Consider the following 26468-nt stretch of genomic DNA (forward strand, 5'->3'; position numbering starts at 1 on the left):
TTGAATTCATCATATGACTTGGTCTTTAATTGTAGCTATACAAATGAGCTCTTACAGCTAAGGATAGTTATGGTTCTCGTAATATGTTTTGGGGGCTTAACAAAATTCAATGCGAATCGAACGAACTCTCACGATAAGTACAACGTAACAATATCTTGTCCCGGTGCAGCTCTAAGACAAAACAACTTAAGGATACAGAAAACCTACATAAGCTACCTACATATACCAGATACATACACTTAATATAAGTTATAAATATATACAGAGTTAACAATAACTATGTATATGGGGCGTGGCAACAGGCCAGCAGGCCAGAGCTGGCTGCAGTCTTCAGTGGCTTCGGCTTCAGGGGCAGCCTCTTCTCTTATATTACAAATATCGCAGTTGTGTTTGTGTTAGCTCCTTGAGATCTACGCAAATGAATCTTCCTGGGAAGATTCGAGCTGCTGCTCCTACATACGCTTGTTCTGCGGATGAACGTACTTGCAGGATTTGCCCATTTTGCAGTGTCCCCGCATAAACTGCTTGCAGACGCCCGTGTTGCCGCCTCGATTGGAGCCAGAGCCCGCTGTGCGCCAATTGCCGCCAGAGTTCTCTTGGAAGTTATTGCCACCACTCCGCCAGTTGCCGCCACCGCCGCCGCCTCCATTGTTCTTATTTCGATTGTTGTTGTTGTTCCGTGGTCCGCTACCATTGGGCATGGGACCCAGGCCGGGCCCGGGACCCATGGGACCATTCGGACTGCTGTTCATCATCGGTCCCATGGGTCCATTCGGACTGTTGTTCATCATGGGTCCCATGGGGCCATTGGGACTGTTGTGCATCATGGGTCCAGGGCCAGGTCCGTTCATCATCATCGGACTGAACCCCTGGTTGAAGGGCTGCGGTGGTCCCGACGCATAGGGCGGACCGCCGGGGCTGCCAAACTGATTTCCCATATAGTTCTGTGGCGGTATGCCGCCCATGTTCATGTCCATGCCGACCGGTCCCATGGGCCCGACAGGACCCACAGAGGGTCCCATTTGGTTCTGCCAGATGGGCGGACCAATTGGCCCGGGCACGGGTCCTTGCATTGGCATCTGCTGATTGGGCGGCATATTTCCGCCGTTTGGCATAAAGTTGTTGGCAAACGGCTGGAAGGGATTGTTGGTCAACATATTGGGTGGCCCGCCATGTCCCGGGCCCATCATCACGCTGTCATTGTAGGGTATGTCAGGGCCGCCGATGCCACTGGGCCCATAGCCTTTGGGCTCGGGCCATTTGAGGTCGCTGTAGTCGTTGACAGCATCGGGATTGCCGGTAAGATCATCCACCGGGATGACGGGAATGTCGTGGGCAAAGTGTGGCTCCAACTCCGCCTCGGCAGGGCTGTCCGGTATCATGTCCGTGGAGAAGTAGAGCGCTCGCAGCGTTGTTGCCTCGCGTTCGGCCTGCACGTGCCGCTGCTTGGAGAGATTGCCATGTGGAACGTTGGACACATTGTCCACCTCGATGAGCGGTCGCCACTCCATCTGCGGCTGCATGGAGTCATCGAAGCCCCGCCGGGAAATGTTCAACGCGTCGCGCTCGCTGTATCGTTCCATGTTCTTCATCTCGGTGAAGGTTTGCTTTGTCACATTCACCCGCTCGGAGAGATCCACCTCGAAGAAGCGTATCTGTGTGAGCTTATCCTCCGGCTGCCAGGTAAGCTTCTTCTTGGGGCCCTTGCGGCGGTGCAGCATCAGCACTCCGGGTGGGCCATCAGGTCCGCAACCCGGGCCCGGCTTCCTGGGCTCCTCGGGCGCATCGTCAGAGCCATCGGCACTCTCGCCGGCCGCCTTCTCCTTTTGCACCTTTTGCTCAATGTCCTCCTTGACCCGCTTCAAGGGTATGTCATCGTCATCCGCATCGGCGGAGCCATTGGGCGAACTGGAGCGACCCTCGTCGTTCTCCTTGGTGCTGTCGTCCGACTTTTCGTCTCCCTTCGACTCGTCCAGCGTGTCCTGGTAGAACTTCAGCGGTGCCAATGGCGCATCCTTGTCCGTGGGCGAGTTGGCCGACTGTGTGCGCTTGCGCTTTACCACTTTCTTTGGTTCGATGCTCGCTGCCAGTGCATCCGAGAATAGATTTGTCTCCACAAGCGTTGAAACTGCAAAGGAAAATTATGATAAGTAAAATATAGAAAAGGGTTCAATGGGTTATGGGTTGTGGTTTAATTCTGTCGTTCTGTACATTTGGTGGTTTTTTCGCTGCAAATCCTACCTACGGCATACCCCACACAATAACGAATTCCTTGCAGTGAGCTGTCCTCACGGAAGTTTTTGCTGAAACTACGCATAGTGTATAATGCTTTTTTTTTGGTTGTGACTTTTGTTGCCTTATCTATCGAATTGACAGCTGAAACAAGGCCAGCCCCGTACACACAGTTGACACTGTAGTGTCTACAGTGATCGGAGGGTAGAGCTGGGACAGTGGCAAGCGCCTGCTCAGTTCTCAAAAATTGTTAGCACCAGGAAGACGGGCGGCACACACACACACACACACACACACACGCACTCGAACCAATTGCAAATCAGAGCCCATCGATCTGACGAGTGGTGCGCCTGCCTGTCGTCTGGCTATCAAGAACCGCCAGCTCAAGTTAACATTGTCTTTGGGTTTTATTGTTTTCGTTCAATGCATTTTTTATTCATATAGAAAAAATATATTTTTTCTAATGGAAAATTCGTTTTTATTTGTATTGTGGCTGGCAAAGTGAATCTACATACCTTTCTTAAAAGCTTAAACCTAAAGCAGTAACGAGTACGTTTAAAGAGATTTTCTTGTTCATATACTTAACACCTGACCCAGTCTTTCGTGTTTTGCTGATGCGCATGCGCAGTGAGGCCGCAGCAGCAGCAACCAGCGTCCAGTCGGGGGCATTCGCATCCATCAAACGACATATCCAACACACACTTTGATTTAACATTTAAATTATTCCAGCACTGGATCAGTCGTCGCTGAGCCACAAGCCACGAGTAGATAGCCAATTAATTGTGCAATGCACCCAAAATTTGTTTCTGCTTTTATCTGCGGTTCGAGAGAAGCTTGAACTTAGTCCAATTATGTGCCCCCCATCTAAAATTAAACACCTCCAATGGGGAGTAGATACTACAGAAAATACGATTTTCTGATTGGCAAAAAAAAAAGGATATTTGTAACAAAAACCACCAATGTACGACACGACCTGTGAATAAACGCTGAGAGAAAAAAGGCATTAGTAAGGTAGTACGGAATGGTAGATGCTTACTCTTTTTTGGAGCAATCAGCTTGGCTGCTCCAGGGCGCTCAACGTGGCCTGTAACATTGCTCATGTCGATCTTTGGCTTCTTCTCCGTCGGCGAGTCTCGGGGTGGTGGTGAGGGTCTCTTCACGACGGGAGTTACCAGAGCTGATGGCGTCGGGACGGTGGATGTGGGCTTCTTCAGGCCCTTGCGTGAGGGTGGAGGCGGCGCCTCTTCGTTTAGTCCGTGCGATCGGAATTTCGACTGATACGTCTTCACGGTGGCCGCCTTGTCAGTGTCCCGTCTGATTTCTATCGATATCGATGCCTTTCGGGACATGATGGGTATCGATCGGGGCTTTTGAGGCTCACTCTCGGCCTTTTCCTTCTTCTCTACAGCACTCGTGGCCGGTGAATGGGCCGGGGATAGAGTTGAGGCTGGCGGGGGCATAAGCTTATTGTCTTTATCTTGCTTCGTTGCCGTCGACGAGGACTTGTCCTTCTCCTTGTCGCGACTGCGATCTTTGGACGAGCTCGAGCTCGAGGAGGAACTCGACGACGACGACGATGAAGAGGACTTTGACGACTTGTGCTTATTCGAAGAGGATGACGAAGAGGATGAGCTACTGCGCTCCTTATCTTTACTGGAGCTAGATCCAGAGCTTGAGCGAGACTTGTCTTTGTCACGGTGCTTGTCGCTAGAACTCGAACTCCGATGAGACGAAGAGGACGAGGAGCTCTTTGACGAGCTCTTCGATGTTGAGGAGGAGGACGAGGACGACGACGACTTATGGCTAGATGAGGACGACCTGTGACTGGACGAAGACTTTCTATCCTTCTCACGATCTTTCTCAGACCGTTTACTCTTGTCTCGGGCGCTCTTATGCTTCTTATTATCAACCTCCTCCCCGGATTTAACCTCTGTTGAATAACTATCATCTAAACTTGATTTTTTCGAACTCTGGAGACTGGCACTTGTCTCAGGACTTTTGCTGCTCTTAACACCAGCCTCAGATGGCTGCGTGGAACCATCATTGTCAACATTATTCATATCATCTGTGTCCAAGTGCTCCACTGACTTCCATTTTATGGTTATGCTGTTGTGGTTGTTGCTATTCTGGGCCGAAGCAATGGAGTAGTTCATGGTCACCGGCGTTCCTGCACTATCCGTGCTGTCCGACGAAGAGGCAGAGTCCCCCGTACCAGTGGCCGGATCCGTCGCCGTGGGAGCTGTTACCCCGATCTGGGGCGGAATGGCAGGCATCGCCGCTGGCGCACCACTCGAGTTCTCAGTCACAATCTTCAGCCATTGTTCGACCAGCCGCTTGGCTAGAATGCGAACACCTGGAAAGTTGACCGAAACAGTAATAAGTAATCCCTTCCAGGTACGAGCAGAGCACAGATATATCGAGACATTGGGATCAATAGACTGTAACTTACCTTCATTGCCGCCATCTTTGCACAGACCCTTGACCAGAACGGGTGCCGAGTTGATCTTCAATCTGTGCACATCTACTGGGGAAAGCAGCAGTAATTCCAGAATTTCCTGAACCAGGGGCCAGTTCATAGCACGAATGGAGTCATTCAGCCAACTGTAGACCAAAGACCACCCGCCCGAGGCCATGAAGTCCCCCAGCAACTCCGTCTTAGTTGATTTTAAAATTTGAACGTAAACGCACTTGGAAACCAACTTCTTTGAATATTTCTGCATGAGTCTGGGAAAATGTAAAAATAATTGATTAGTTTGACGCTAGAGGGCGCTTCGTAACGCTCGCAACTTACCCTGCTATGCGCTTCACCTCCATGGCACTTAAGATGCCACCATTGTTGTCTAGGAGCACCCGTAGACACTTCAATAACTGCAACGGCACTATTCGCGGCTTTAAACGCAAATAGAAATTAAACCAAAAAAGTTAGTAAAAGTTGGGCGGATTTCCTCTACCACAGCCGTAAACTCACCATTTTTCCTCTCTATAGTAACAAAAAACACGAAACGGGTGGCAACACTGTACCACAGCAACTGCTCTATTGCCGTCTCTCTCTCTCACACGCGCGCAGATTTGTTCATGCGTGCGCCTTTCAACGATTATGTTGGTGTGGGTGTGTGCTTGACTAATGCATACAATTTGTCCACAGATTACGTAATTCCATTTAATAACAGCTCTTAAAGCCTTGTGGGGTATATCTAGAATAGTAAAAACACCATACTGAGTACAAATTCGAATACTTGAATTGAGTATCGTACAATTCCACTTTCTAAACTGCAAAGATGCTACAATATGTTCCTCCTTCAGAGGCCACCAAATGTGAATGCGAGAAATCAATATTGCATAAAATCAATATATCCTATGGCTTTTTATTATTTAGTTTTATTGCTAAGCTAAATTGCTTTGCATTTAGAAATCGTTTTCCATGTGTTCTACGACGAAAAAGAAAAACGTGCTTCGCGCTTGAAGATACACTGAGTGGCGCCTATCGACTGCCACCAATCGATAATTGGCCAGTGCAACCCTGCACGCCAAGACTACCAACTCGGTTTTATCTATCTCAGAGAGCTAAAGATTATGAACATGTAAAATGTTTTAATTTTTTAGGCACAAATGTTTTTGATTGGAGTTTCCTGCGTTCGTACGATCAAAAAGTGAGGGGGAAAGCTAATTTTTCTCGCCCGACTATTTTTTCATAGACAAGTTGGCAGCACCGTGCCACGACACAAAGACGTTCAATGACGCCATATTGATTTTCACGTTTTTCTTTTCACACTGCGCAATAAAACGCAACCAAATGAAATCCAACAAAAATGCGTTTTTATAGCAATATGATTACAATTTTAGCCACTCCGTAATGTTTTTTTGCAGCAATTAGCCTTTGCCGAGCGTATATCAGATATCAGTTTTATGCAAATTTCGTATGAACAACACGTCCACGCCCCAAATAGTTATGACTTGGCGACTTTCTCGGAAGACACTTCAGTAGTTTTATTTAAGCCTACCAGAAAATAAATTACAAGATTTTATATCGTCCTTACAGTTTTTTTGTTTCTTGGTTTTTCGACGAATTAGCGGAAAAAACTCCTTGCGTGCGCTATGGTATACAGAATTTGGTTAGTGTGACCGCGGAGTCATCAATCAGAGATACCGCAAAACCCTACATATCATTTTATAAATATACCGCAACTTGATACTACTTGATATTATTAGCTAGTTGGGAGTCTCAGCGCTAAGACTATAATTTTATCCTATTTATCAACCAATCTTCCATTAGATTGGCTACTTTTCACGACTTCCTTTCCTTGTAATGTTTCCAATTTAAATTTAAAACTAAAAAGGTCAGCCAACAAAACAAAAAATCCAATTAAAATGACGTATTTGACAATATGTTGCTTGTCAATTTTCCTTTATTTTGACATGCTTTTAACCTTTTTTTTTTGTTTTCTATGTGTTAATAGACCAAGATATAAACCATTGAACTAAGATTACATCACATATATATATCTTTTAAGACTTACACCATGTAAATAATCCCACACAAATTTCACAGCTCTCAGTAGTTGAAGTGAAATATATTTTGGTAAAGATGGATCTACTAGTAGAATTACCAAACAGTTTGTTATTCTACGTTTCACTCCAGACGTTAGGATGTTTAAATAGAGGGTGGCTATGTGGGTTAAGTACCGTTTTTTCCTCGGTATATTAAGATAGTATATTTCGGTATATTTCTGAGGGTCACTTTCCTGGAACAAAACAAGCGTGCGTTGGGCAAATTTCAACCTGTGAATAACAAATAAAAAAAAAGCTAATAATGAGTGACAGCGAAGAAGACACAAAGCAGAATACGGATCCAGTGGACAATGCCTGGTCGTTAAAGATTCCCGCCTTCAGGCAGGAGGACAATCCCCACGGTATGGTGGAGGAGAGCTCCTTTGCCACGCTCTTTCCCAAATACCGAGAGAAGTACCTGAGGGAAGTGTGGCCGCTGGTGGAGCAATGTGTTTCCGAGCACCAGCTGAAGGCGGAGCTGGATCTGGTCGAGGGCAGCATGGTGGTGAAGACGACCCGAAAGACTTGGGACCCGTATATCATCATCAAAGCTCGCGACATGATCAAGCTGATGGCTCGCAGTGTGCCCTTCGAGCAGGCCAAACGCGTGCTGCAGGACGACATCGGCTGTGACATAATCAAGATTGGCAATCTGGTCCACAAAAAGGAGAAGTTTGTGAAGAGGCGTCAGAGACTGATCGGACCAAATGGCGCCACACTCAAGTCGATCGAGCTGCTCACCGACTGCTACGTTCTCGTCCAAGGCAACACTGTGTCTGCGTTGGGGCCTTACAAGGGTCTGCAACAGGTGCGCGATATTGTGCTAGAGACGATGAACAACGTGCATCCCATCTACAACATCAAAGCGCTGATGATTAAGCGCGAGCTGATGAAGGACCCCAAACTGGCCAACGAGGACTGGTCCCGCTTCCTGCCGAAGTTTAAGAACAAGAACATAAGCAAACGCAAGCAGCCGAAGGCCAAGAAGCCCAAGAAGGAGTACACACCCTTCCCGCCGTCCCAGCCGGAGAGCAAAATCGACAAACAGCTGGCCTCTGGTGAATACTTCCTCAACCAGGAGCAGAAGCAGGCCAAGCGGCACCAGGAGCGCAGTGCCAAACAGGCCGATGCGGCCAAGAAGCAGGACGAGCGTCGCAACAAGGACTTTGTGCCACCCACAGAAGATGCTCCTAGTCGCAAGCGGCAAGCAGAGGACAGCTCCAGCAGCAAGGTGGATGTCAAGGCACTTAAGGCGAAGCTGGTCAAGGCAAACAAGAAGTCCAAGAGCTAATGTGTGTGTTTGTGTGTGTAAGAGCCTTCTTTTAGTTGTAGTTATTGCTAGAAAATCCTTAAATAAAGAAAAGAACCCTGTAATTCCAGTGCAACTTTATAGGAGATCTCTCAGCGACCGTAGTCGCATGCTCAATTCTCTCCTGAGAGCAAGTTTCTCTCTCTCTCTCTTTTAGCCGCAGCAAGCAAGCATTTCGAGGCTTAGCTCTCGCCTCAGCCAACAACTGGCTGTGCTGTGCTGGCCAAGTTAGTTTTTTTTTTCAGTCAGAAACAAGAAGCACGTCGGCCACAACGGACAACGCTCGCGTGTGTTTCAGACGTCCACAAACAACAACGACGTTGCGGGGTTATTGTTATTTGTACATTTGCTTTGAAGAGGAAATCAGAGACGAGGTGAGACGCGGCGCATCGCGGTAGACGGCGACAGTTTGTAGGGAAGCGGCGGTGGAAAAATTAAAAAGAACGAAAGAAAGCCGACTCGAATATAAAAATCGAAGAACGTCGAGAAAACACAGCACCAACCACAAGCCAGAGCAGGACGGAACGAGGAGGAAGACAGGTAACAAAAAAGAAGAAGAAGTAGAGTGCGATGGATACGCAAGCCCAGTTACAGTTATTTTTTTATGATTGAATTAAAATAATAATAAAAGGCAGTGAAAAACGACCGAGTGAGCCCTCGCCGTGTCCGTGTCCCTTCTCCCATCTGTGATCATCGCTTGAAAAAAGAAACCAGTTAAAAATACTAGGGGAACGTGACAACGAAATTCGAATTCGTGCTAATTAGAAAAAGAATGCGCAAAGTGAGAGGATGAAGTGGAGAGGTGATATCTAAATGCTAAAAGAGAGATATGAATGTGTATACATGTGCTTGTGTGTGTGTTTTAAGGGAATACCTACTGTATATCAGTGGGGTAAATGCGGTCAATTAGAATAAATATACCTACACGGGTGTGCATACATGTACATATGCACATATGTGTGCATGATTCGATGAATTAGTGAATGAATTGTGAACAAAAAGCATTGAAAATCAATACGAAACCTGCCGCCGCTCCCAGTTTGTATATCCACGCACACACACAACATTGAGAGGCCATGCCATTTACCTGTGTGGAAGCGAGTGTGTGTGTGTGGAAAAGACTCGAAAAAATATCAACAGAGCTGGAGAAAAACAGGTGGAAAAGAAAGCTTAAAAATGCGGTCGGTCAAAAAGTAAAGTTGCAGCAGACGCTGCGACGGCGAGGGTGATGGGAGGTGGAAAATGACGGAGACAAATATCAGCAGCAGAGTTACCTTTTCAAGTCGTACGTCTCGCACACACATGCACACAAGAGCGACTCACAGTTACACAGGTACACTCTGTTTGTCCGCCAGTCACGCATGCGCTGGACAGAGATGGCAATAGTGCTTGTTGAGCGCTGTGCTTGCCTGTTGCTCCGGGGTGTCGGTGTCGATGTCGGTGTATCCCCATTTGTAACCGAGCCGTGGCTCTCAAGCTTGTTTTTCACACAGCGCCATTTACCTTCGCCCAAGCCCCAAGTAGAGGCCCCCACCAAACATTTGAGATAAAAACCAACCACTAGCGGCCCATGTCATGGACAGGGGCTTATCTAAATTTGTCCTGTCCTCTACATACTGCTGCCCTGCCGCCTGAATTATTTGAAAAATTACTTCCCATCCCAGGCAGCCAAGTGATAAACAAGCCAAAAAGTCGACCAGCTGCTCCCCCGCTATGAGTGTAATTGTTTTTGTTACGTTTCTCTATCTCGGTATATTTGTGAGCGGGGGCTTATCACGTCTTAATTAATTATCTCCACCTGAATGCCGGCCGACTATTACTAAGTATTTGATTAAGACGTACGGCCCCGCATCGCGATCAAAGTTGATTTATGCAAGTGCGATCCACAGCGGGCACTTTCGCTGTTATGTGCGATCATTTTTATCGCCTGGTTTCGTCATTCCATTCCCCCTGCCTCCTCGTTGGCTGCTGTAAGTCAACATCAGTTTGTCAAATACCTCGCAGATGATGCAATATGCCAAGTGCTGTGATATCTCCACACAAAAATTGAGTAAATATAGCAGGCCAGTGTCAGCAGAGTTGATCCCGTCGCATATCATTTCATTCCTTCAGTTGACAAAACAAACTGTAAATACATAAATACATACATACACACATATCAAGAGTAGACCAGCTGCTCCCCCCAGCTGCTACAGCAATCTGAGGGAATGTTCTAGCTTGTTTAGGACTCTTTCTGTTATTTTGCTTCCGCAAATAGATTCTTTGTTACCTTTTAAAAACTTTCCATTCCACCTGCAGCAGAACACCAAAAATTTGTATTCCACCTTGGCCCGCCCATTCCGCCCCTGTTAGATTGGTATGCGACGCTAGCGTCGCTGCCTTAGTCGGCGCCAGAGCCCAGCCTAAGCCGTCAGCGGAAAAGTAGTTGTTTCTGCTGTCACTTGAGTCGCGCTGAGGGAGCGGCTGAGAGTGCTTGTGAGCGAGACCGAGAGCGACATCGAGAGAGAGAGAGAGAGAGAGAGCGTTTGCACATCCGCGTTTGTGTGTGTGTGTTTTTGCAGGTGTGTTCATTTGCAAAGCTGTTGATAGTGAGAGGGAGAGCGGTTCGAAGGGGATAGGCAATCAGCTAGCTATGATGAGGGAGGGGAGTAGCGCGCGATTTTTGAATTCCAAAGCTGAGGCTGAGGCTGCGGCTGCGGCTGGAGGCCGCGACGCTGAGGCTGCGAGGCAAAATGTTAAAGTTTGAGAATAATTGTGGCCGATTGTGGTGTGGACTTGCCATGTGTGGAGCGTGCGGGGAGTGTTTGGAAGTGTGTGTGGAAGTGTGGAATGCGGTCTGAGTCAGCGTTTGTTGGCTGCGCAATAGCACGCAGAGGGGCGTACCAGAGGGGAGTCTCTCCTCAGTCAGATCTTGCTAACCGAACCGATCGTTTGTTTCCTTGCAGACGATCCTGAACGCGCTTTTTGGCTAGCAATAACCACAAGACAGAATGGTTAATCATCATTCGAATGGCGGCGGCAGTGCTGGGAACAGCAGCGGCAGCCTGCGTGGCGGCGGCGGCGGAGGAGCCCACGGCGGTGGCGACTACTCGGGCGATGATCGCAGTGGCGGCGGCGAAGAGCGTGAACGTTTGGACGGGGATCTGCATGACAAGCCCACCTACCTGCTGGAGCATTTGGCCACCTTCACCGTAAACAAGGAGTCGGGCATTGTGTACCCAGCGGATGGCATGCGCCGACTGCTACAGCTGGAGAAGACCACGGGCATTTGGTCGCAGAAGATGCAGCTCTGCCTCGACTACCAGTGGGTGCTCATCATGGACTACGAAACGGGGGTAGGCACAGTCCATCAATATCCCTTGAGTATAATCCTTATTGAATTAATTTCCTACAGAACATTATTGAGCGTTTCCCGGCGTCACTCGTTCAGGAGCCCACGGCATTCACCTCCAACGATGCCATGGAGCTGTACAACAATATTCTCGTTTTCATTGTATCCGGTGGCGGTGGTTCCCGCTCCGAGATGCACATATTCCAGGTAGAGTGTGGCTTTAGCTGTCGCTTGAGTTCCTTCTAATCCTCTCCATAATCTCTCCAGTCACAAAGCGTGTCCGCTGTCCATTTGGTGGAGGATCTGAAGCAGCTGCGCAGCGGCAAGATGATCACACAGCAGCGCGGAGCGACGCCCACGCAGTCGGCAGGTGCCTCCGGCATGGCCATGATGATGAGCAAGACATCCTCCTCGTCCTCCCACAGTCGGGCAGAGCTCCACCAGCAGCGGGAGCAGCGTGGCGAGCGGGAGAGAGACAGGGAACGCGAACGGGACAGGGACAGGGATCGAGAACGCGAGCGGGAGCGGGAGAGTCACCATCACAACATGCACCAAAGGAGCAGCGTGGAGCAGTACGGAATGCGAGGCGGCGGTGCCGTGACCGAAGTGGACCTCGGACACAACGGAGAGACGGACTCGGAGCATGGCGGCGTCAATGAGCGCGACGAGACTAGCTCCACCTCCAGCGAGAAGTACGAGCGAGATGTGGCCGTGCTCAACCATTGCTTCGATGACATTGAAAAGTTCATAGCGCGACTGCAGCACGCGGCTGCCGCTTCGAGAGAGCTGGAGCGGCGTAGGAGGAATCGGAAGTCAAAGAAGCGGGACCCGGGAGAGGGTCTGCTCACGCTGCGGACGCGGCCGCCACACGAGAAGGAGTTCGTGGATATATTCGCCAAATTCAAGCTGTCGTTCAACCTGCTGGCCAAGCTGAAGGCGCACATCCACGACCCGAATGCCCCCGAGTTGGTGCACTTCCTCTTCACACCGCTGGCCCTCATTGTGGAGGCATCAAGCGACACCTACTACGAGTCGCAGCTGCCGGCGAGAGTTGTCAATCCGCTGCTAACGCGTGAGGCCATCAATCTGCTCATCAACTGCGTCACCAGCAAGGAGACGGAGCTGTGGCGTTCCCTGGGCGATGCCTGGGTCATACCGCGTGACCAGTGGAAGGATGACGTTGGGTCCTATCATCCCGTCTTCCTCGACGGCTGGTCGCCGGACTACCTTATCAACGACGAGCTGGAGCCCACATCCCCGCCAGCGCACGTCAGCAAGCGGCGTCTTGAGGTACAAGCCGGCCCCGGCCATGGCTCCGGACTGAATGGTCGTGGGCCGCCAGGCGGCGGCGTCTACGATGACTATGATACTGGCAACGGCATGGCCATGGCCATGGGCATGGGCATCGAGAAGTACACCATCCACCATGGCAACGATCGGGAGCGGGACAGGGACAGGGAGCGAGAGCGCGATCGTGACAGGGATCGTGCGGGTGCCATCAGTGCGTCAGACTTTAATACCCGCAGCGAGCTGTCCTTCGACTCCATTGAGCGGGGCGGAGCAGCGGCTGGCCATGGCCCAGGACCCGGGGCAGGACCCACACTGAGCGCCATTACCGCAGGCCTGCAGAATCTTCACACGCGAGACTCCCGCGGCGGAAACGGTGGAGGAGGGGGTGGCGGTGGTGGCGGTGGTGGCGGTGGTGGCGCATATGGCGCAGGTGCTGGAACTGCCTCCGAATTGTCGGTGGCTGGTGGCAGGGCTACCAATGTCAGCGATGACCAAATGCTCGAATCCTGGCTGGAGGATCTGCAGACGGGCGGCTCCAAAATTGTGCTGGTCACGTATCCGCGCACCGCCAACAACGACAAGGAGCTCAGTGTAATGCGAGGCGAATACCTGGAGGTAAGGCACAGAAACTCTTCCTCAAATGGAAATCTTAACTAAGAATAACTCTCTGCAGATCCTCGATGACACCCGAAAGTGGTGGAAGGCGCGCAACATGCGCGGCCAGGTGGCCCATGTCCCGCACACGATTGTCACGCCCTTCAACTATGGCGATGGCGATGGATCCCAGTACTATGGCCAGCCGGTGCAGCAGCAGCAACAGCAGCCACTGCCGCAGGGCGGTCCTGCGAGCAAGTCCAGGCCGGGGGTAAGCCAATCGATAAGCAATTCCTCACTCGATCGATAAAAACTAATATCGATAATCGATTTTTGTGCGTAGGACAACACTGGAATGGAACAGCGCTCGCCAGACCCCACGGACATGATGCGCAGCAAGCATCTGGGGAAGAAGGGCGAATTCCGTTACTTTTAACGATATAAATAGACACCACACACACGCATATATACACACACACACATACAGACAGCACATGGATATATATTCGTTAGTGAGAATTAGAGAGAGCGGAGAACAGGCATCCCAATCGTCCACTTCCAAGCCCAACCCCGACCGCATCTTAAAGAATATTAAACCGTAAGACTAACCTAAGTTCAGCCCCACAGATTGGAGTTGCGGCTGAAGAGCTGCTGGAGAGGCGCAGGCAATAAATTGTTTTAATAAAACCATATCCAAAGGATCCCCTAGAAATGTGTTTTGAAGTGGAGAAGATTGAATTGTGGCAGTAAATATTCTAAGCTCGGAATCTTCAATGATCCTGAATCAATTCCGCAGAAATATCGTGTCAGAATTTGCTTTATTTATTAAGTGTTAATGAGCGGAGGAAGTAGACATTTTCAACGATCAAAAACACATTCAAAAGTTACGTTAATTCCCCTGTCAAATAACTTTAATCGTTTGCTGACTTTGATTTATTTGAATGCTCATAAGAAGAAGTTTAACTGGTGCTCTACAGAAATGTCAAAGCCAACGAACATACAGCTAGAACTCCAGCTAGATAATGGACAACTTCTCCACGCGGGACAGCAACGGCGAGTCCGAGTGGTACTCCAGGCTCCTCACGGCAAAGTCGCCCACATCATTGGTGAAACACTTCAGCGTAGAGATGGAGAATGGGCGAACAGGGAAGTTGTAGTACGTAAAGTACTGTCCGTTGACGGCAATGAGAAAAGCGCGATCGCCGAGGCCAAAGGCAATCTTGAAGAGTTTGCCACGCACAAAGGGGAACTCGCCCTCGGTCTCCTCGTCGTCGCTGGCAAAGCTGCAAGAAAAAAGACTGAAAGGAATCCCTAAAAGTAATAGAAATAAAGGGATGCCCACCTGTTGTCCTCTCGTTGGTAGCTCCTGGAGACGGTCGTCCTGTCAAAGTTCACCTGAAAGCGTAGCACGGTGCGTCCGCTGTCGTTGCACTGGAAGCAAATGGAAAACTCCGTGCTGGGTGGACCCTTGGCAATGCACTCCATGGCCACAACGGTGCCCGTCTCGTAGCGTCGGGGCACATCGCTCTGAAAGGCAATGCGATCGGGGCACATGAGGGTGCGAGGGAAGACCAGTGGGAAGAGCATGCGGTGATGGAACTGGGTGATCTTCTCGAAGTCCCCGTAGGCCCGCACATAATTGATTTGCTTGGGGAACTTGACAAACTCAAAGGATCCATACAGCTGATCGTTCACGTAGATCTCAAAGCAGCGCTGGAGCACGGCCACGCGGAAGGTGAAGCTCTGGCCGGGTATCAGGGGATTCTTGGGCCCGTCGCTCTTCCAGTTCTTGGAGATCTCCTCCTGCTGCCAACCCTCGCCGGGCTGGAACATGCTGCGAATGATCTGGCCCTCACGGAAGTTGGCCTCGATCTTCAGGTAAACCGTTTCGCTTTCGTTCTTCTCGTTTACATTGTCCGTGAGGTCCAGCGAGATTCTATAAAGATTTTGATCTGTGATCTGGCTGGGAAAGTGTACAGAATCTGTTGCCTACTTATTGGGATGCGGCTTGACGCGTCCACTGACAACGAGCACATGCCCAAAGGGCACCTCCGTTAGCACCTTTGCCTTCCACACGTTCATCACAGCTCAGCGACTCCAATGCAACTGATTTGGATTCGGAGAGGCACATAGAGCTTGAGCCAGAGCAGGACACGTCTTATGCGATGTTATGCTAATAGAATCGCTCGCCGCTTCATTCCTTCATTTATTTATTGTGATTATGTAAAGGGCAGGAGTACTGGAGGGCAGCCAGGCAGCCAGGCAGCAAAACAACGGCATGAAATGAGGAATTACCTGCAGCCGCATGCAAACTTGACGTGGATGTGGACGTGGTAAGGTTACCCCCACGCCCACACCCGTATAACCCGCTCGTTCGTTCGTTCCAATCGAATCCCATTCAACCCTTGGATTCAATCCGAAGCGACCCCAACTGCCTGACATGAGACGAGACGAGACGAGAACCTTGCGCGCTTATTTATTTGATTCAATCCTTGCCTTTGTAACCCATAACTGTCATCCTCAAGTTCTTTTCACGGTTGTTGTCACGCCCCCGACCTGTTCATTTGTTGCTAGTTACAGTCCGCCTCCTCCTGGCGCTTGTCATACCCTCGGAGTCGTAAATATTGCGGGTATATTTGTGTTTATCAAAAAGCTATCAAGTCTCTCCATTTACACATAAAATCCTAACACAAATCGCTTTATTTTGCGTGGCTTTGTGGCAACATGAGACTTGAATTTGAGAACTTTGTTTGGATTATTGGGAAACCTTTTCCAGGAAATCTGTCCAGCGGTTTCGTTTGGCTGGAAATTGTTCACTTCTTGCCATTGTTGTGTTGTTGCGTGTCTTGGGTGAAATAAAACAAGGCAAAAGCAATTGATTCCCTGTCTAAAGTTTTGCATTTGCAGTAAAGTGCGACTCGGAGCTGGAGCTGGAGCTGGAGCAGGGCACTCATCCAGTCAAAAAGTTAAATTCATTTCTTTTGACATTCCTTGGCATATTCGCTAAAGTTCTGACTCTGTCTACATCTCGTACTTGTACGCCTTCACTTTTAGACCAATGACATCGACATCTCCACGAAGCGGAGCTGCTCATCCCTCAGCCTGACTACGTGGCCCTACGTCTCCGTGTCGCTTGCACCTGATCGAATTTGGCCCAAGTCTTTGGCTCTCAGTCTCTCTGTTTCAGTTTTAGTTTCTGTTTGCTGATTGCGTTTCACCTTGGCACACTCCGCTCCAGCCACGAGAGAAGGTGCCTGGCTACGGCTGCTACCGCTGGCAAATTGCTAATTGGTTAGTTATGGCTCCACCGGGAGGAGCTCCCGATGTGACCTTGCCACCCACACACGACCCGAATGAGAGCTAATGAAGTAATCGTGTCGATTTCAACTTTAATTTCCGGTTGTCACTCCAACTGATAACTCGAGCAAGGTTTGTGTGTGTACGTTGCACAATTATCAGTTTTCAGTTTTAAGTTTTTTCAGTTTTTACTTTTCCTTACCCTCCCCCTGCGCCACGTTGCCTGCTACCTGGGCAACCCCACCAAAAGAGCGAGCGAGTGTGCGGCGGCTTCTCCGAGTTCTTATCTCAGTTTCTACTTCTGGTTGGAGAGCTCCCATTCCACCATATCGAATTGGTTCGAGTCGAGCGACGACACGTCTACACAAATCAGATTTTACAGTCGTGGGACCCACAAATCGTACAAGCAATATAACGATAATGGGTTTATGGTTCCAACCCGACGACCCACGCCAGCAGCAGACGAAGACGTAGCCGAAAGCCACAAGCCGAAAGCTAAACAGTAGCCGAAGATCGGGAGTCGGCAGACCGGCAAACCCACCACCATTTAGCTACTGTTCTGCAGGTGGCTTCAGGCGTTCGGGTTAGCGCGAATTCTCAGAGTCGGTGTAGGGGGAGTGGGGGTAGCAGGGCGTGCAGTATCAGTGTCATTATCAACATCAATCCACTCGATGACAACTCAACCACTCGCCAACAATTGTGCAATTTCACATTGATTAAGGCGGAACCCCAAGGCATACCCATAACGATCCCTCAACTTTCCATTCAGATCGATGACGATGCATGACGTTGACAAGTCGGATGTGAACTCCGAACTCCTGTCGAGTCCCTGGCTCTGTCCACCCACGTGGCGTTTACTTGAGGCGTGAAAATAACTTAAGCCAAACGAACAAACTTTTTGCAATTGCGTTCACAGTTTGCATTCCCCTGGCCCAAGTAATTCGCTGCCCAATACGGATGGGTGAGACATGCACTGGCACGACTGTTGCCTCTTGGATGCACTGCGTCTCCGTATCTGCGTTACACGTTGGCACCAGGCACTGGCTAAGCGAGCACTGATACGCGCACTGATCGTGATCGATCTTCTCTTTTTTTATGAGGAGTACAGCTGGGAGCCCTATGCACTTGTCGCGTATCGAAACGTTACTGAATGGTTGGTTTTAACGATGAAGTTTAAAACGTCAGCTCTGCCTGGTGCCTGGCCCACGAAGTGCTCGTCGATCGGCCGAACCTCCGATATCTCTCACCCACCAAAGGCTCCGAAGTGGTAGAGGGAGAAGGCCCCACACAGAAACAGAAACAGAAACCGAATGGCAAACAAATAAATATATGAAATATTGAACGGCACAAATGTGGTTAATATTTTTGTAGATACGGGTACAGGTAAGGGTGTGGGTACACGGGGTGCTGTGTGAGTGCGTGTTGTCTTTGTATTGGCCATTAAACAGTTCCACTCGCTCTTTTGCTCGTTTTTCCACTGCTGTCAACGTAGACGCAAAAAGAAAATGAAATGGCCTACAATTTGTCTCAATAGATTCCATTTTCATTCCCATTCCCATTTGCTCTTATCAGCAGCAGCAGGTAGTGGATAGGCTGAGTGTTCTCTGCTGAAGACCAGGTCAGGCGCATACATCACCCATCAAAGTGTGTGACACCTGACAACTTCAACGATTGTTTGCTCCAGCGATCGGTTACTCCTCCCTGCCACGTTTTCCATTGTCAGAGAGAGAGAGCGAGAGTCAGACCAGACTTTTGCCTTATCAACAGACAGGCGAACATGTTGAGAAAAGTCATAATTTTCTTTGATGTTTGCACGAGCCGGAATGCCATTAATTGATTTATTACTAAAGTTGATTGTCATGTTACTGTCTCTATCTCTATCTCTGTCTCTTGTCCGTTCTCTGCCCGATTTGGAGGATGTCCAACTAATTTCATATATATGGTCTACTAATTATGTAAAGTGTTTGCTTTGACACTTGGTCGGCTGTGTCCTCTACAATGTGACCCCCAAGCAACACTTTGTCTGCGATCCAATTTCACATTCCCTGCAGTGTAAATTCCATTTCCAATTCTTGTTTTAAGTAAGCACCACCCACATTTTGTACTCCAATTCCCGGTTCCCGGTCATGTGTGCTCACATTTCGAGCGTATTTATTCAGCTTGGAAAACTGAGACGCACGCAGAGACAGTACAGCACAAACACCCTTTGGTGTGCACATACATAACTATAGCTATTGTGCGAGTATATATATTTTATATATATCTACTTATATATCAGTCATCTACAGCTAGAGTTTCATATGAGCCAGACTCTGTTTCTTGTCGCTTCCTTTGCCGCTGGCCTCGAATACATTCTGCATGACCAGCTCGTAAAGGTTTTGCTCCTCCGCTGCCTCGTTGGCCACTTCATTCTTTGCCTGCAGCGATACTAGCTCCTTTCTGTAGTTGTCTAGCGCCTGCTGCAGCAGTTTCTCCACCGGCGAGTAGGTAATGCGTGACCTCAGACGAGCCTTTGCCAGTTCCAGCGACTTTAGAATGAGATTTCATTAGTAGTTAAACGAAAAAGCCTCCTCCAACTCACCTTGAGTGTGTTTGTGTTCCTTAGTAGTGCCTCTTCGTAGGACAGCACCTTGGGTGGCGGCGGATGTATCGATATCTTGGCCAGCTTCTCGTTCTCACGCTCCAGCTTCAGCTCCTCAGCGTGGCTGCAGGAAAACATCAATAAAATAGTGTTCCCCCATGGAAGCCTACTCCTGCTTACACTTTATCCAGTTTCTGATCGATTTCCGACTCCAGTGCCATATATTTCTCATTAATTTCCTTTATAAGGTCCATAGTTTCTTTCAAAGGCAAAATAAAAAGTGTAAACAAATGAGTAACCAAGCAACGGTAAATGTGATGCTCATTCGGAGCTGCCAGATGTATGGAAACAGGTGGACGCCCTACCTATCTTTATCGGAAACCTGTGAACCATTACGGTTACGCGCCAAGTTTTGAGTTGCTTCTTCTGTTGTTATTAGTGGTGATAGTGGTGTTGAGTGCTGTAAAGCGTACAAATAATCGAATATTCCGAGACTCCGAAAAGGAAGCAACTTTTTAAACCCACAATTTATCCCAATAATTAAATGTAAATGTGTAATTTGCCTATTAGTTTTCGGTTTTATTAAATGTGGTACTCTACGTCCAAGTCCACACAATACCTTTGATCTGTTACGTCATCACAATCCAGTGAAATTAATCTACAATTAGCCTCCTACTTAATTAAGCACCGCTCCCCCCTCCGTAGCGTGTCCTACTGGTCGCGCAGGAAATGGTTTATGTGCGATGCGACACGCTCCGGCGTGACCAGATGCAGGTGATGGGTGCCAGGTACTTCCACGTAGACCACATGGGCAGCATGCTCCTTGAGGGTGGCTATCACATCCGCATAGACCTGGGGCGTCTCGAACTTCATGCCGGGCGTGCCGCGTATGTTGAGCACCTTGCAGCGTATCTGGCGGGCATAGGCCAGGGTCTGCTCCGCGGTGAACATGCCCAGCAGGCTCACCTTGAGCCGAAGATCCCGCGCAAAAAGATAACCATCCTTGGTGGGATTGTGGCGCATGCCTCGCTGCATCAAGATCTTCACTGAGGCCTCGTCGACGGAGCCATCGTAGGCGTCCAGCACCAGTTTGATCATCTCGTTGTACGAGTAGCAGGGCTGCTTGCTCTCCGGCAGCGACTCATAGTCGAGGAATTTGTCCAGCGCCTTGCCCGTGCCCTCGGCAATCCGCTGAATGCCGCGCACCGTCGGCCCGGCAATGTCAATGTTGATCAGCTTGGCCACCTCCTCCGGGAAGCTGGCGGCGTACATGAACGTCAGCGCTCCGCCCAGTGAGTGGCCCAGCAGGGTGACATTCTTCCAGTTGTACTTGCGCACGATGCGCCGGATGAGGCAGATGCCATCCCAGAAAATGAAGTACTGCATGCCCTGGGGATAGTGCGTCGACTTGCCGTGGCCGGGCAAATCGATGGCCAGCACAGCGCTGTCAGCCGGCAGCAGGGGGCACAGCCTGTCGAAGCTTCCACAATTGTCCTGCCAGCCATGCAGAGCGATTATGGGCTGCCTATTGCGCGAGCCCCACCACTTGCCTGGGGGAGAAATTACGTTTGATTACTCGCTGCGTCATTGTGAAATCACGTCAATGGCAGATGCTATGGGCCGATACTTCCGGACCGTAGATAAGCCGAGCCAGACGGTTGGACGATGTGTGTGAGTCACACTCCACGCGCACTTACCTGCCACAGTGCCCCACGGTACATCGATTTCGAACTCCTCCCAGCTGTCCGCGCCCAGGAGTTCCTCCACGACGCCATCTGAAACGCGAGCAGACATTGCACGCAACAGAAAAACAATTTTTAGCACTTGCAAAACAAACAGCTGCGCAAAGCAGGGGCTGAGATGGCGAAACTGTTTCGGTGAAATCGTGTTGTGTCTGTTGCGCCAGGTGAGAGAGCGCTAGCTAGACTTTGGACCACAGGTCAGACTTGAAAGGTACCACACTCACTTGTCTTTGACGTCGCCGCCAGCCCCAGAGCCGACGATGTCAGTGACGTTGTTGTTGCCAGTCGTGCTTGTGCCATGGTCAAGATTCAGATGGGGCCGTTTCCCGTTTACGTACTTGTTGTGCAGGCAGTGGCTGACGCTGGTGCACGGTGACTAGCTGCAGAGCGACTAACGAATAGCGACCAAATATAATCAATGTTTTAGCCGCGCATCGTCGAGTAGATATTCGATTGTCGTTATCGATTGATTTCAACAGGGTGGCAGCACTGCGCTCAGTTTGTTTTGCTTTTGCGTTGCTCAAAAAAACTCGATTTAAATTAATTTCAGCAGGATACGACCTTTAAATCATCATGTAAGTGCTATAATATGTACCATGTTCTGTGCAAACACTCACCCAATCCCATCCGCAGGACAGAATTCTGGAAATCAAACGAGCGCAAGTACTGCGACTTCTGCAAGTGCTGGCTGAGCGACAACAAAGCGGTAAGTAATGCGATTCGTACCCCAATGGATGTCCTTGTAATCAGAACTCTTACAGAGCATCGCCTTCCATGAGGATGGCAAGCGACACAAGCTGAATGTGGCCAAGCGGATCACGGACATTAGCCGCAGCAGCGAAAAGTCAGAGCGGGAACGCCTGAAAATGGATGCGGACATACGCAAGATGGAGGAGGCGGCCATGAAGTCGTATGCTCAGGATATACACGGACGTGCGGACATGACGGCCCGTTCCATCAACACTGTGATGAGCGCGGTGGCTGCCTCGGGCAGCAGTGGATCTCGCGGTGGAGCAAACGCCCCTGGCAGGGGCAGGCAGGTGGATCCCATGCGTTTGGAGGGCTACTCTGATGAGGAGGAGGACAATCGACGCGTGACAGTGAGCAAGGTAGGAGCCGATCCCGTTGTGCCTGATGCCTCGCTCTGGGTGGAGGGAAAGTCGGATGAGGGCCACACCTACTACTGGAACGTGAAGACGAACGAGTCCGTGTGGAAGCCACCCAAGGAAGGATATCTATCATACGAGGAGTACGAACGCATCAATCAGCTGGCCATTGACCAGCAGGAGATATCCCAGGAGAAGGAATCGCTACGGTTTCGAGCCAATGCCGATGAAGAAGTGGCCCGCGTTAACCGAGAGCGCCTGAAGGCCTTCCGAAAACCAGAGACCGCCAAGGAGAAGAAGCAAAAGGAGGAGAAGAGGCTGGAGTTCAAGACTGAAGAGGAGGCGGCCACCAAGGAGATTGGCCAATGGCAAACAGTGGAAGTCAAGTACGTCAATCGGTGTACTTTCGTTTGCAAATTTGACTTTATAGATTTGTTTTTTGCAGAGCCCCTGAAGAGCCCATAGACTGGGAGCTGCCCCAGACCGACTACTATATACCTCCTCCTGTGGTGTCCACAAACAGCGAGCCCGAGCCACCGGTTAAGCGCTTCAAGGAGAAGACCATTTCCGGCCTGGACGGTGAGGCCGCTGCCAGTGTACCTTCAACATTCAAAAAACGTAAATTCGCCAACAAGGGCAACGCGCGAAAGCGTTTAGATGACTAAAAACATTTGACAATATGTAGTTGATAAAGTTGTTTATAAAAATTTGTTCCAAATTCAGATTTTAAATGTCATTTTAGTGATTTTCTTACCAACTCAAGTTATCATGTGGTATTTTACTCATAATTGCGTCCTTTATTCGAGCATTTGACCAAACGAAGAATATTTCCCTGACCATTTCACCTGAATCCTGATCTGATAAGGGTTTTCTTTTTTTATGGATAAAACCACCCGAGCCGAGCCTTTAATTGATTTGTTGATTTTTTATTTGATATTAAACCTCCAGATACTTTGAACTAATACTGTATTCTACCGAAAATAAATACTTCAAATACCACAATTTACGGTATTTTATGCATAGCCAATTCATGATGCAATTATATAAGGTGTTCTCGTTTTCAACACGGCGCCCCTTACAATGCTGTCAATCATTGCGATTGAAAGGTTTCTGTGTAGTAAATGACAATAGAGTGTGGTGATTAACTCTTTAATGGTTCAAAGTTGACCTTTACAAGAAAAGAGTTGAAGTTATATTATTTTGTATTTAGATTTTAAATAATTTACTGCTGTCAACAAGCGTTAGGGGTGCGAAAACGAAATGATTATGCAGCTGACGGGACCACCCTATATAATTCTATCATGTGCCCATTTTTTCGTTTCTTCATTCCACCATTCCATTATTCCATCATTCAGTCAATCTTTCAATTTCCGTGCCTGCGGTGGGCAAAATCCGCGTCTCCCCGATTTGTTTAAATATAATCTTTGTGTGTTGTGTTGTGTTCGTGCTTAATTCTGTTAACAACAAAAGGCCAAAGTGAAAAAGTGTAAATAAAAATAAATTCAAGCAATTTAAAAGGGAACACCCGACCCCCCGCTCCAGGAAACAACGTTAACAACGTTAATATTCGACTTAAAGTTGTTTGCTGTTTCGAATATTACGGCAAACACACTAAAGCAAATCCGTAACCGTTTCCGTACAGAGTGCCCGTTGCCCGTGACCCCCTCGTAAGCTACGGCGGCGTCCGTCGTTGTTTGTTGTGCGATTTGAGTGTTGCGTTTGCTGCGGGGCATGTGAGAGGGAAGAGGTCAGCGCTGGCTGGTGTTGCGTAAAGAGACCCACATCGTCTCCATTTCCGTGTCCATACACTTACGTCAGTTTCAATCTCTGGATCTGTGCCGAGCCTTGGCTGCAAATCAGGCAAAATTCAGTTCGTTTACGTCTACAACAGCTCCGTCCCCCAAGCTGCGGACTCCTACCGCACGGCCGTCGCCCCCTACGCGCCTTACGCTGCCGAACGGAGCCACCATCCCCTGCCTCCCCAGGAGCCGCTCCCCTCGGATACCGAGCAGCTAGCGGACAGCGACAGCAGTCAGAGCAGTGTTCCAGGTAGCACCGGACCCCCCGCCGCCACCAAGCCGCTGATCGGATCAACTTCGCCGGAAGCAGGAAACAACAGGGCCACCAGCGAGAACCTGAACAACAACAGTACCAGCAGAAGCATCAGCAGCAGCATGGCGGTGGTGCGCAAGAAACAGGACGACAAGTACCTGCTCGCCCTTCGGGAGCTGGTGACGAGCGGGGCGGGAAACCGGCAGTGCTTCGACTGTGGCCAGAAGGGTCCTACCTACGTGAACATGACGATCGGTTCCTTTGTCTGTACCCGATGCTCGGGTGTGCTGTAAGTACTTAATTCCCTCGCTCTCTCTTTTCTCTTTCTCTCCCGGCCATGGGAGGTATTCTCGGAACAGTGGAATTTTCCATTCATCCATTTTCGATCTATCTGTTTGCCGCTGCGAATTCTAACGGCATCCAGCTCATCCTTATTTTCTAGATTCGAGAGTGGGAAAACAATTTTGCCCCTGTGTCGGCTTTCTTTCAAACGGGATTCCTAGCATACCAATAACATCCTCTCTCTCACCAGTTCCAGTGAGCATTCATTGCAGTGCATTTCTTTTAACCCTGGACAGACCGTTGTGACCGCACCACACATCTCTCTTATCGTTGACTGACGTCAATTTTCGATCATTCCCCCAGAGAGTGGAGTGACCGATAATTTGCAGGGGATGCAATGTCCGACCTGTCGCCTCCAAGACGACCCCCTCTATCAGCCATTTCGCCCCGCTCGCTTGTTTCGCGAAAGCGAAAGCCATTCCATTCAATTCCACTCAATTCAAATCCGTTTCCTTTCCTTTCCCGGCAAGCGAACGAACGAGCAATTTGGAAATGCAAATCGAAGACAAACTTTCAATTGTCGCTGGCTGTGCTTCCACTTTTGGCCGAAACGCAATTGTTTTGCGGCACTTTCGATGTCGTCTTCGTTTCGATTTCTATAACCACCAAACAGCCACCCGCTACCCTCCGTTGGTTGGTGGTGGTGGGGTGTCCTTACAATCAGCGGCAGAATGTCAAGTAATTTGGCAAATTGGCTCTGATTCGAACCAGTTATTTCCAGATTGGGGTCATCTCCTTGTTGGACTCTTGTTACAATTGATTTGATTTACGCATTTCCGGATGGGGCCTAACATTGCATGATTGCTTCCGTCCCGTTCCCATTCCCACGACTGGACGACCGCCCTAGATGGGAATCTACTCAATTGAGCAGCATGCGGGCGGGACTTGGACTGACTGATCGTTGCATCTGCCCCAAGCAAGCCAGGTGCCCAGTGCCCAATGCGCAATGTACTGCACTGGAAACCCTTCATGCCTGATGACTCATTTCCCCTTATCCGCCGCCGCCTGAAAGGGGAGACAAATGTTGGCATGTAAATGGAAAGCCGCACAAATGCCTCGGACAGGAATGGCAGAAGGGACTTCAGGGAGAGGGAGGCAACGAAACCCACTCCCGAGTCCAAGTCCAAGACAAAATTGCTGTTCATGTTGAGTCCTCTCCTCTCACACCTCCCCCCCTCTCACTCGATTGCTGGAAGAATCCGCTGCAGACCGGCCGGCCCCTTGGAATGGGTTAATGGAGGAAGCGGCTTCAGGAATGGAAGTGGGAATGAAGTTGCAATGGTAGTGGTAGTGGCACTGGTAGTGGGGGTACAGGAAGGGGATCGGCACGAAACCTGTCAAGCAGCTTTTGCGCATACTTTTTGTATTTTTGGGCTGCTAGCTGCTATTGCTTTGGCTGTTGCTGTTGGGGTCTGCCTCCGATTGCGGACAAATTGTTGCACCTCAATCAAGCAGCAGTCAGTCGTCTGGTCTGGGAACCCGACATCTGCTCTAACTTTGGCTTTGGCCCACTCGGCAGCGGAACAACAGCAGCAGCAGCACCTCCACCACCAGCAACAGAGTTCAAAGCTTGTTGGCCTGACTGTTGGCTCATAAAAGTCAAGAAACTTGTTGATTAGATAAGGCGAAAGCAAACAGACTCACACACACTCATGCAATGGCCACATTGGGAGCACCAATGTTGAGCCACTTTCTCAGGCGGGGTCTTCGTCATCAATCCCACTGTACCAGCAGCACACATGTACATACATACATATGTGTAAGTGCATGCTTCTAGTGGAAGGCTGGCGATGCGTCAGCGGGCGCTCGCTCGCTCTTTCTATCTCGCTCACTAGGTAGTCCCAAGTGCAGTTGCAACTGGGCCAAACCGTACTCTCAGCTCAACTACATTGCTCTCTCCTTCTCCTTCTCTCTCTCTTTTTCTTTCTTTTGTACTCTCCATGCTGCGGTTTCGTATGTAAATTTTCGATTATGAAACAGCATAAAAAGTGTCTGCATTTGACAGCAGTAGACAACAATATGAATAGGGGTTGGGGCAGGGTAA

The 26468-nt window shown here is 49.4% G+C and overlaps 8 protein-coding genes across 14 annotated transcripts in view; 4 read left to right on the plus strand and 4 right to left on the minus strand.

Annotated features, from left to right (window-relative positions):
* LOC117582442 (serine/threonine-protein phosphatase 1 regulatory subunit 10) lies at window positions 1-6358 on the minus strand. Of its 4 annotated transcripts, XM_034270150.1 has the most exons (7): window positions 5487-5709; window positions 5201-5426; window positions 5024-5121; window positions 4682-4956; window positions 4251-4585; window positions 3269-4220; window positions 453-2128 (listed from the first exon to the last, which is right to left on the minus strand). In XM_034270150.1, the coding sequence occupies exons 2-7, from the start codon at window positions 5201-5203 to the stop codon at window positions 453-455; spliced, it is 3339 nt and encodes a 1112-aa protein (XP_034126041.1). In that variant the 5' UTR covers window positions 5204-5426; window positions 5487-5709. The 4 variants fall into 4 exon arrangements, with proteins under 4 accessions (XP_034126039.1, XP_034126041.1, XP_034126040.1 ...); XM_034270148.1 differs by having other exon boundaries at window positions 1-2128; window positions 3269-4585; window positions 5487-5708; XM_034270149.1 differs by lacking the exon at window positions 5487-5709 and adding an exon at window positions 6270-6358 and having other exon boundaries at window positions 3269-4585.
* LOC117582457 overlaps window positions 922-26468 on the minus strand; it is a 27343-nt gene continuing 1796 nt past the window's right edge. The window contains exons 2-5 of the mRNA XM_034270182.1: window positions 15298-16228; window positions 14647-15240; window positions 14320-14587; window positions 922-937 (exon numbers count right to left, since the gene is read on the minus strand). Coding sequence (XP_034126073.1) covers window positions 14320-14587; window positions 14647-15240; window positions 15298-15386 — 951 coding nt within the window. The 5' untranslated portion in view covers window positions 15387-16228 and the 3' untranslated portion in view covers window positions 922-937. The remainder of the gene's footprint in view (window positions 938-14319; window positions 14588-14646; window positions 15241-15297; window positions 16229-26468) is intronic.
* LOC117582452 (KRR1 small subunit processome component homolog) lies at window positions 6970-8154 on the plus strand. Its single transcript, XM_034270177.1, has one exon. It carries the CDS (start codon window positions 7043-7045, stop codon window positions 8069-8071), a length of 1029 nt encoding a protein of 342 aa, XP_034126068.1. The 5' UTR covers window positions 6970-7042; the 3' UTR covers window positions 8072-8154.
* On the plus strand, window positions 8329-14016 carry LOC117582444 (epidermal growth factor receptor kinase substrate 8-like protein 1). 2 transcript variants are annotated; one of them, XM_034270158.1, is made up of 6 exons: window positions 8329-8629; window positions 11035-11424; window positions 11484-11627; window positions 11688-13325; window positions 13384-13575; window positions 13648-14016. In XM_034270158.1, the coding sequence occupies exons 2-6, from the start codon at window positions 11080-11082 to the stop codon at window positions 13738-13740; spliced, it is 2412 nt and encodes an 803-aa protein (XP_034126049.1). In that variant the 5' UTR covers window positions 8329-8629; window positions 11035-11079; the 3' UTR covers window positions 13741-14016. The 2 variants fall into 2 exon arrangements, with proteins under 2 accessions (XP_034126049.1, XP_034126050.1); XM_034270159.1 differs by lacking the exon at window positions 8329-8629 and adding an exon at window positions 9784-9808.
* LOC117582463 lies at window positions 18836-19507 on the minus strand. The gene is made up of 3 exons (XM_034270189.1): window positions 19363-19507; window positions 19183-19306; window positions 18836-19129 (listed from the first exon to the last, which is right to left on the minus strand). The coding sequence occupies exons 1-3, from the start codon at window positions 19434-19436 to the stop codon at window positions 18890-18892; spliced, it is 438 nt and encodes a 145-aa protein (XP_034126080.1). The 5' UTR covers window positions 19437-19507; the 3' UTR covers window positions 18836-18889.
* LOC117582455 (probable serine hydrolase) lies at window positions 19741-21329 on the minus strand. Its single transcript, XM_034270180.1, has 3 exons — window positions 21149-21329; window positions 20880-20957; window positions 19741-20732 (listed from the first exon to the last, which is right to left on the minus strand). The coding sequence occupies exons 1-3, from the start codon at window positions 21222-21224 to the stop codon at window positions 19894-19896; spliced, it is 993 nt and encodes a 330-aa protein (XP_034126071.1). The 5' UTR covers window positions 21225-21329; the 3' UTR covers window positions 19741-19893.
* On the plus strand, window positions 21422-22761 carry LOC117582453 (WW domain-binding protein 4). Its single transcript, XM_034270178.1, has 4 exons — window positions 21422-21499; window positions 21558-21630; window positions 21686-22416; window positions 22476-22761. Coding segments are annotated over exons 1-4 (1026 nt in total). The 5' UTR covers window positions 21422-21497; the 3' UTR covers window positions 22696-22761.
* Window positions 23804-26468, plus strand: part of LOC117582446 (arf-GAP domain and FG repeat-containing protein 1) — a 14754-nt gene continuing 12089 nt past the window's right edge. For 2 of the 3 annotated variants that reach the window (XM_034270162.1, XM_034270163.1), the window contains exon 1: window positions 24070-24371. In XM_034270162.1, coding sequence (XP_034126053.1) covers window positions 24205-24371 — 167 coding nt within the window. In that variant the 5' untranslated portion in view covers window positions 24070-24204. Of the gene's footprint in view, window positions 24372-26468 lie in introns of all 3 variants that reach the window. The other variant, XM_034270164.1, reaches the window with a different exon arrangement.

This window comes from Drosophila guanche, unplaced genomic scaffold (genome assembly GCF_900245975.1).
Source record: "Drosophila guanche unplaced genomic scaffold, DGUA_6, whole genome shotgun sequence".
In the NCBI taxonomy this organism is placed as follows: Eukaryota; Metazoa; Arthropoda; class Insecta; order Diptera; family Drosophilidae; genus Drosophila; species Drosophila guanche.

Bases quoted from the DNA above. Each gene is read 5' to 3' on its own strand.
- LOC117582452 (XM_034270177.1), top strand. From the start codon at position 7,043: ATGAGTGACAGCGAAGAAGACACAAAGCAGAATACGGATCCAGTGGAC.
- LOC117582444 (XM_034270158.1), top strand. From the start codon at position 11,080: ATGGTTAATCATCATTCGAATGGCGGCGGCAGTGCTGGGAACAGCAGC. The intron at 13,326-13,383 runs GTAAGGCACAGA...AACTCTCTGCAG, and splicing joins TGCGAGGCGAATACCTGGAG to ATCCTCGATGACACCCGAAA. The intron at 13,576-13,647 runs GTAAGCCAATCG...TTTTGTGCGTAG, and splicing joins CGAGCAAGTCCAGGCCGGGG to GACAACACTGGAATGGAACA.
- LOC117582453 (XM_034270178.1), top strand. The intron at 21,631-21,685 runs GTAAGTAATGCG...GAACTCTTACAG, and splicing joins GGCTGAGCGACAACAAAGCG to AGCATCGCCTTCCATGAGGA. The intron at 22,417-22,475 runs GTACGTCAATCG...TGTTTTTTGCAG, and splicing joins TGGCAAACAGTGGAAGTCAA to AGCCCCTGAAGAGCCCATAG.
- LOC117582463 (XM_034270189.1), bottom strand. From the start codon at position 19,436: ATGGACCTTATAAAGGAAATTAATGAGAAATATATGGCACTGGAGTCG. The intron at 19,307-19,362 runs GTAAGCAGGAGT...GTTTTCCTGCAG, and splicing joins GATCAGAAACTGGATAAAGT to CCACGCTGAGGAGCTGAAGC. The intron at 19,130-19,182 runs GTGAGTTGGAGG...CTCATTCTAAAG, and splicing joins GGAACACAAACACACTCAAG to TCGCTGGAACTGGCAAAGGC.
- LOC117582442 (XM_034270148.1), bottom strand. The intron at 4,586-4,681 runs GTAAGTTACAGT...TCAACTTTCCAG, and splicing joins CAAAGATGGCGGCAATGAAG to GTGTTCGCATTCTAGCCAAG. The intron at 2,129-3,268 runs GTAAGCATCTAC...TTTCCTTTGCAG, and splicing joins GCTGATTGCTCCAAAAAAGA to TTTCAACGCTTGTGGAGACA.
- LOC117582455 (XM_034270180.1), bottom strand. From the start codon at position 21,224: ATGGCACAAGCACGACTGGCAACAACAACGTCACTGACATCGTCGGCT. The intron at 20,958-21,148 runs GTGAGTGTGGTA...CTCGCGTTTCAG, and splicing joins GGCGGCGACGTCAAAGACAA to ATGGCGTCGTGGAGGAACTC. The intron at 20,733-20,879 runs GTAAGTGCGCGT...TTTCTCCCCCAG, and splicing joins ACCGTGGGGCACTGTGGCAG to GCAAGTGGTGGGGCTCGCGC.